Raw genomic sequence first — 8,612 nt, forward strand, 5'->3', positions numbered from 1 at the left:
ATAAAGGAGAATAGGAGAGAAGAGAGAGAACAGAGAGAAGAATGAGAAGAGAAGAGAGAGAAAGAGAGATAACAGACATAAAAATTAGTTGTTATCGAGAACAAATCAACTAACATAAGCCATATTGAATCACCTCATCGTGTTCCATTGATGATATCCGTTGTTTTATCTTCATACCTACTTATTTATCTAATCTTTCCGATTTTATACTTTACTGAATGCAATTTCCGTTTTGAATTCGTAATTCCCGCGTTTTTTCTATACGTAACTAACGTTCCCTTATAGCAAACATAATATCACTGAAATATCACAGTTCTTCTACTTCATTTTCATGCAGGAATTTCCCATGATGAAGCCAATGAGAGTTTCACATAATAAATAATAAATAAAACATGAATATGAGATTACAGATGTTATGTTCACTTCATGTTTAGAACCACCTTCCTCTCCCGAACACAGGAATATTAACATATCGGTTTCATAGATGACACAGGAGTATAAATCTCCGACACTTCGGAATGAGAGTAAAATCACATGAAATCCAAACAGGCGCTCAGAAAACGTGGATAAAGTTTGTACACACGAAATGCGAAGGAACGCCTTTCTCTGTGTTAAGCACGTCACCAGCTGGGGACGAGAGTGACAGCGTTCAAGGTAATGCCTTCAACACTTTATCTTATAATTTTTGTATAAGCATGTCCGTGTGTTGTTTGCGCGCGCGCGTGCATGCGTGCCTGCGTGCGTGCGTGCGTGCGTGCGTGCATGCGTGCGTGCGTGTAGGTGCGTGCGTGCGTGTAGGTGTGTGTGTGTGTGTCTGTGCATGTGCGTGTGCACGTGTGACTGTGCGTGTAGGTGTAAACATTCAGATACGCCACTTTCTACGAGACGTTCAGTGTTGCAGAACTGCAAACGAAAAAGAAGCGAGACAGGAAGCTGGAACACCGACAAAGACATCGACGGACTAATAACAACTGCTCTTGTTCACCCTTGGTCTTTCCTTAGTTTCAGTCTGATTACTGCATATGTGTGTGTGTGTGTGTGTGTGTGTGTGTGTGTGTGTGTGTGTGTGTGTGTGTGTGTGTGTGTGTGTGTGTGTGTGTGTGTGTGTGCGTTTTAAACTATATATATATATATATATATATATATATATATATATATATATATATATATATATATATATATACACATCTTGCCTGGTATATTGAGCAGTGTAATGCCTCGGTGATTGCTGCGCTGATACCTTTCCCTTCCACAGACGGATGACCACACCCCTCAGCAGGTCAGGGGGAATGGTACCAGTCTGCCAGATAGCAGGAAGGACAGCATGTAAGCCCCTCGGCATAGGTTCTCCACCAGCCTTTAACTGTTCAGCTGGGATTCCGCAGATACCCGCTGCTTTACCAATTTTCAGCTTGGAGATCGCCCGCCTGACTTTAGTCAGGGAGGGTGGATCCTCGCTGATGAGTGGGTCCGGCAAAGGAATCACGAACACTACCCGCATCCAAGCTAATTGTTGGTGGATCAACCAGGTACATCTGCTTAAAATTCTTTGCTCAACGCTCCCGCACCCCAACAGGATCTGAGATGATCTGGCCACTTGCTGAGCGGACTGCAGTTGTCTGTGACCAGGGTTGGGAATTCAGCTTTCTCAGGGTTTGGTAGGCAAGTCATTTACTAGGAAATGGTTTTCGACCTCCTCTGCATGATTCCTGATAAACTGTTGCTTTTCCCTTCTCAGCGGTGACCTAGTCCTGTGCACCAGGGATTGATGTAAGTTGCGATCCCCAGACAGTCGAGCCGAGCGACAAGTATCTGTGGCTTTCAATAGTCCTAAGGAGATGAAATTCTGTCTTGCTCTTGGTCGTTCATCAATCGATTCTTGAGCTGCACTGATCGTTTCACTCTTGAAAGTGTCCCATAGGAGAACACGGTTCATCAGGCCTGAAACAACTAGAGATAGTCTCAGCAAACCTCCAGGCACACTCCCCCTCCCTCAATCTGTCCACATGAAACACCCTAGGATGATTACTGGAAAGATGGGGAGTTTGAAGTGGACTCGGAGAAAGGCCATAACTAATCTATGATCAGTTCCACAGAACTCGGCACTCCGATACACCCGGCGGTTCTGGAGGGTCTTCCAGCGAGTGCTAACGAGGATGTGGTTGATCTCCTTGGCCACATTACCCACATTGCTGTATCAAGTCCAATGATGCGGGTCAGAGCACTGATACCAAGAGCCAGAAATCCTCAATTTCTGGAACCTAGCAAAATCTCGGAAAATGAGGCATTCTTACTGCCAGCATCAGCTCCCAAGCCATGAGGACTGACAGACATCTTGTAGCCAGCTTGAGCACTGTTAGATACCGCATTCAGGTCATCTAAGACAATGCAAATATCTTGGCGAAGACAGCTATCTGTCACAGATGCAGGTTTGGCGTAAAACATCTCTTTCACATCAAGTTTATCAAGTAGGAGAGTGCACAGCAATAAGAGACATGAAATGTAAGCTCCAGTCTCAATACCATTATACGCCTATCGATCGGAGTGACCACCCCTACCGAGGGCTGAAGTCTGCTGTAGATGCGACCCGACCAGTAATAACTGCAGCCATACACACTAATTGTGCTGCTGGCAGGTCTTCTCACCTCCGAGAGAGCAGCCACCTCAACTCTAAGCTGCTTCAGCTCCATCAACAGAAGTGGCAACCGATCATCCTGTTGCAAAGAGCGGACGTTCCAAGCCCCAACCTGATAGCCTGCCTGAGGTTTAAACACGGGCAATCACTCTGGGTGGACGTCACCACAGGGAGACGAGCTAGGTGGCTACATAGCCTGAGTTGGGACCTGCAAGTAACAGGTCCCATGCCAGTCTCATGGTGTAACCGCCGGTTGGACGCGTGGTCCTGCCAACTGTACCCCATGATCCGGCGAAGGGACTTGTTACAAAAGGCATCAAGGCGAGACTCCAAGACACTGGATAACATCCAGGTTTCGCTTCCATAGAGCAAAACTGCAGTATCAAGGCCTTGAAGACATGCAGCTTAGTCCTTCTGCATAGGTACCGACATGTCCAAACACTCTTCTTGATCGAGTTCATGGCTCCTGTTGCCAGACCAATCCGTCTACTGACTTCTTGGTCTGACAACCCAGAGATATGGACTACGCTACCAAGGTATGTAAAACTTTCTGTAACTTCAACGTCCTTGCCGCAAGCATGGATCGACTGAACGGGTTCCCTAACAGGCCCCAAAGTCCTGAATCTTGGTCTTGGTCCAGGAGACCTCTAGGCCAGGGGCTTCACCTCACTCTAAATGCATCAAGAGCTGCCACAAGTGACTTCAAGGACTCAGATAGGATGGCAACATCGTCGGCAAGGTCAAGGCCTGAGACCTTAATATTGCCTAGTGTTGCTCCACACTGACTTTGGCTAGTAGCTCTGCCCATTATCCAGTCCATACAGGTGTTGAAAAGTGTTGATGCAAGGACACAACCTTGCCTCATCCCTGAATTAACAAGGAAGAAGTTCGACATACCCCCACCACACTTTACAGCACTTTCAGTACCAGTATAGAGGCTTGCTATCAGGCCAATAATCTGTGTCAGAATTCCCCTGAGCCTCAGGATCTCCCATAGCGATTCCCGATGCACCGAGTCAAACGCCTTCTTGAGGTTGATGAAGGCTGCAAGAAAACCCACAACCAAACTCGCAACGGCGTTCCACAATTACTCGAAGCGCTAGTATATGGTCTATCGTGGACTTGCCAGGAATAAATCCAGACTGCTCCGATCTCTGATGCCTCAGTAGGTGGTTCCGGATACGTTTCAGAAGAATGTGGGCGAGAACCTTGCCTGGTATGCTGAGCAGTGTAATGCCACGGTAGTTGCTACAATCCCAGTGATCCCCTTTCCCCTTCCAGAGAGGGATGACCACGCCCCTCAGCAGGTCAGGGGGAATGGTACCAGACTGCCAGATGGCAGTCAGGACTGTATGCAGGCCCCGAGCCATAGGTTCACCCCCAGCCTTTAGCAGTTCAGCAGGGATATCACATATGCCTGTAGCTTTCCCACTCTTCAGCTTGGAAATCACCAGCCTAACCTCTGCTAGGGTAGGAGGTTCCTCGCTGATGGGTGGGTCTGGCACAGGCACTGAGACATCGCTTCCATCCAAGCTAACTGTTGGAGGGTCTACCTGGTACAACTGTTCAAAATACTCAGCCCAGCGTTCATGAACTCCAACATGATCTGAGATGATCTGTCCATCTGCTGATCGGACTGCAGTCATCTGTGAGGAGGGCTTAAGTTCAGTTTTCTCAGGGCTTGTATATAAACCACCAAACTTCCATATTTTCCCATACCTTTCCACTACTCTTGCCCAGTATTTCGTTTCCAGCTCTTAATATAATACTGTTTGCATCATTCCACCAGATGTTCATATCTTAATATTGTGGCTCAGCTCTCTTAGAATTCGTCTTTGAACTCTTGTTGGAAATCATTTTCCTTCAGTTTAAACCATTTTATCCTTCTTTGAGTTGTAATTTTTCCTTTTTCTGCTTCTGCAAGACAGCTATGGTGAGATCAATGACAATCAAGCGGTGCTGCGCAGTCACATGATCTCCAGGTATTACTTTGCAGTTTTTATCACCCTAATGTTTCTCCTTCGATATAAAAAGAAGTCATTTGACTTGCTCTATCACCACTTTTGTAAGTAATGAGGTGTTCATTTCTCTTACGGAATAGGATATTTCCTATTACCATATCGAAGGATAAAGCTCGGTCATTGCCTTCTCTCCGTTCTCATCTCCACTTGCATAAGCATTTCCTCCTTGTATGCGATTGATGGCCATTCATATCACCTCCAATATGCATCTTTCACACTCATCAACTTTTTTTCAGGTCTTGTAGTGCGCCCAAAACTGTTCTTTTTCATTATCAGTGCCTCCTCTTGTGGTGCATACACACTAAATATATTCATTGAGAAATCTTCAAGGGCTAATCGTATCCACATGATTCTGTCACTCTCTCTGTTCACTTTCGTCACTAAATCTTTCATGGCACGTGATAAAATAATTCCAATTCCATTTCTTCCTTCTCCATTTGCTCCTCCATATATCAACTTGTACCCTTCGCCTAATTCTTTCGCCTTGTTCCCCTTCCATCTTGTTTCCTGCACACATAGCACGTCCACTTTCTTAGGTTTCATACTATCTGCCAGAGCTCGGCCTCTTCCTGTCATGGTCCCTACATTTAATGTTCCAATTCGCAATGTTGAACACAGTTAGGGCGATGTATCTGTGGGTCACTTACGGGTGACACCCTAGCATTAGGCTCTACTCGTTTGGCTCATTCCATGGAAAGTTTTTGGCGAGATTATACAGGCGGATGTCTCTCCTGACCCCAACCCTCCCCATTCATCCGGGCTAGGGACCGGCTGAGGTGCTGGCTTGCACCCCAACAGGCTGGATTATATATATATACAGTATATATATACACAGTATATATATATATATATATATATATTTTATATATATATATATATATATATTTTATATATATATATATTATACATACTGTAATATATATATATATATATATATATATATATATATATATATATTATTATATATATTAATATACAGTATATATATATTTATTATTATATATATATTATATATATATATATATATATATATACTGTGTATATATATATAGTATATATATATATACACAGTATATATATTAAAATAAAAGAATTTTATATATATATATATATATATATAACAGTATATATTTTATATTTTATATATAAAATATATATTATATATAATATATATATTATATTTTAATATAACCATATAAAATACATAAAAATTTTATACCAGTATTATATAGTATATATATGTATATAGTATATATGTATATAGCATATATATATGTAGTATTTATATATATATATATATATATAATATATTCTCAGTCTCAGGATTTCCTATAGAAATTTCACAATGGATGGAGTCAAACGCCATCTTGAGGGGATGTGGGCTGCAAGCAACCCACGCCCAAAATTTCACGACGGCATTCCACATTTCTTGAAGCACTAGTTTTCGGTTTATTGTGGACTTAACAGGAGTGAATCCAGACTGCTCCGGTCTCTGATGCATTAGTAGGTATTGCAGATCCGTTTCAGAAGAATGTGGCGAAAACTTTGCCTAGTATGCTGATCATTGTAATGCCACGTAGTTGCTACAGTCCAACGATCCCCTTTCCCCCCTTTCCCGAGAGGGGTGACCACGCCCCTCAGCAGCTCAGGGGGAATGGTACCAATTGCCAGATCGTAGTCAGACTGCATGCAAGCCCCGAGCCATAGGTTCACCCCCAACCTTTAGAGTTTAGCAGGGGTATCACATATACCTGCAGTTTTCCCCTCTTCAGCTTGGGAAAACGTCATTCTATCCTCTGTTAGGTAGGAGGTTCCTTGCTGATGGGTGGTCTGGCATAGGTATCGCTTGCATCCAAGCTAATTGTTGGAGGTCTAAACCCGGTACAACTGCTCAAAATACTAAACCCAACGTTCACAACCCCAACATGACCGGAGATGATCTGTCCTTTTCCAAAAAGCAGACTGCAGTCATCTGCGGGAGGGCTTTCTCAAGGTTTGGTAGCAGGGCGAAGGTCGTTTACCAAGAAATGGTCTTTGACCTCCTCAGCAAGATTCCTGATGAACTGTTCCCCTTCCTTCCTCAGCAGTGTCTGAGCCTTACACACCAAAGAACAATGCAAGACCTGACTGCCATTCAGCTGAGCCATGTGACATGCTTCAGTGGCCCCCAATGTCTCCAGGGAGATGGAATTTTGCCTTGCCCTTGGGCGTACGCCAATGGACACATGGGCTGCTTCAAGTGTTACACACTTGAAGAACTCCCACAGAGCAACTGGGTTTGTCAGGTTGTCAAGTTCTGTGAATTGGTCAGAGACTGCCATGGTGAACCCATAGGCACACTCCTCCTCCCTCATCTGTCAAGTGAAACACCCTAGAGTGGCCACTGGAGGAACGGGGAGTTTTGAAGTGGTAGTCACAACCAGCCTATGGTCAGTGTCCAGAAATCGGCACTCCGGTAAACTCTACAGTTCTGGAGGATCATCCATCGCATGCGAACACAAATGTGGTTGATCTACTTAGCCACTGTACCCATATCGCTATACCATGTCCAGCATTGTGGGTTGGAGCACTGTACAAGACCCAGAGATCCTCATTCTCTAGACTTAACAAAGTCCCGGAGAAGGAGGATGTTTCTCGCTACTGAGATTAGCTCCCAGACATCTCATTGTCTGTCACAGATGAGAGTTTGGCATAGACATGCCTCTTTCGCATCGAGTTTGCAACATCAGTAGGAGCATATACAGCATAAGAAACATGAAGCCAAAGGCATACCTCAGTCTCAGTGCCATATGCTCATCAACAGGTGTCACCTCAACTACCGGGTTGAAGTCGGCTGGAGATGGTTATGGCTACTCCCTGGAGGTGGTGACCATCGTCCCGTCCCGCCCAGTAATAGGTGTAGCCACCCATACTGATCGATGCCGCTGCCAGGTCTTCTTACCTCTGAGAGGGCAGCCACCTTAACTCCCAATCGATCTAATTCCCTTGATAGGTTCATCCTGCTGCAAGGACCAAATATTCCAAGCGCCTACATGGATAACTCGCCTGAGGTTAAGCCTTGGGCGGTCACTCCGGTGCACACCCACGCTCCGCCCCCGCCAACACTGCCTCAAATAAAGGGGGTCGGCAGGCTTTGGGCCCCCCCCTCCCAGTGGGCCCCAAAGGGTTTTGCCCCAAAAGCTTCATGGGGGGTTGTGCCTCCCGGGGGCACAGGGACAAGTAATTCTTATCCTATCCTTGCCCCAACATTTGCCCTCCCAAAGGACCCCCCGCCGCCCTTTTTGCGGGTGGGGGGGACAAACACCCTCACCTTGGGGGGGAGAACTAGCAAGGCCCCCCTCCCTTGAGCTGCCCAATTACCCCCGGGGGGCTAAGGGGAGGAATTGGTATGGACCGGGGCCCGTCCACATGCTAGTGGGCCCTGGCTCCATACCTCGTGGCCTCCTGCTGCTCCCCCGGGTCCCCCCCCAAATTTTACCGGGACCGAAGGTGCCCCCGTTACCCTGGGTGGCCCCCAGGAGGGTGACTGAAAAGGGGTTTTGCAGAGCTGCCCCCTTTTCACACTAGGGAGCCGTGGGGGCACCCGCAAGCGAGAAGGCTGCAAGCCTAAAACATCAGGGTACCGACCTCCCTTCCATCACCTTTCGCATGAAACACCCCCCCTTATTTTAATTATATAAAATATATATAATTTTTATATATAATTTTAAAATTTTATAATTTTATTAATTTTATAATATAATATAAAATTTTATATATTATTAAAAATATATATTTTATATATATAATGATTTTTTTATTATTAATATAATATAATATATATAATAAAAAAAATATCATAATAATGTATAAAATACATAATTATATAATATATTAAAATATTTATATACATAATATAATATATATAATATATATATTCAATATTATATATATATATATAATATATATTATATTAT

At 44.4% G+C, this 8,612-nt stretch overlaps 1 protein-coding gene across 1 annotated transcript; it reads right to left on the reverse strand.

Annotated features, from left to right (window-relative positions):
• Positions 1-4,457: 4,457 nt before the first annotated feature.
• LOC119569459 lies at positions 4,458-5,232 on the reverse strand. The gene is made up of 2 exons (XM_037917614.1): positions 4,853-5,232; positions 4,458-4,563 (listed from the first exon to the last, which is right to left on the reverse strand). Exons 1-2 carry the CDS (start codon positions 5,230-5,232, stop codon positions 4,458-4,460), a joined length of 486 nt encoding a protein of 161 aa, XP_037773542.1.
• Between the last annotated feature and the right edge of the window lie 3,380 nt (positions 5,233-8,612).

The sequence above is a fragment of the Penaeus monodon genome, unplaced genomic scaffold (assembly GCF_015228065.2).
Source record: "Penaeus monodon isolate SGIC_2016 unplaced genomic scaffold, NSTDA_Pmon_1 PmonScaffold_15345, whole genome shotgun sequence".
NCBI lineage: Eukaryota > Metazoa > Arthropoda > Malacostraca > Decapoda > Penaeidae > Penaeus > Penaeus monodon.

Bases quoted from the DNA above. Each gene is read 5' to 3' on its own strand.
- LOC119569459 (XM_037917614.1), bottom strand. From the start codon at position 5,232: ATGACAGGAAGAGGCCGAGCTCTGGCAGATAGTATGAAACCTAAGAAA. The intron at 4,564-4,852 runs GTGATATGAATG...ATCTCACCATAG, and splicing joins GTGAAAGATGCATATTGGAG to CTGTCTTGCAGAAGCAGAAA.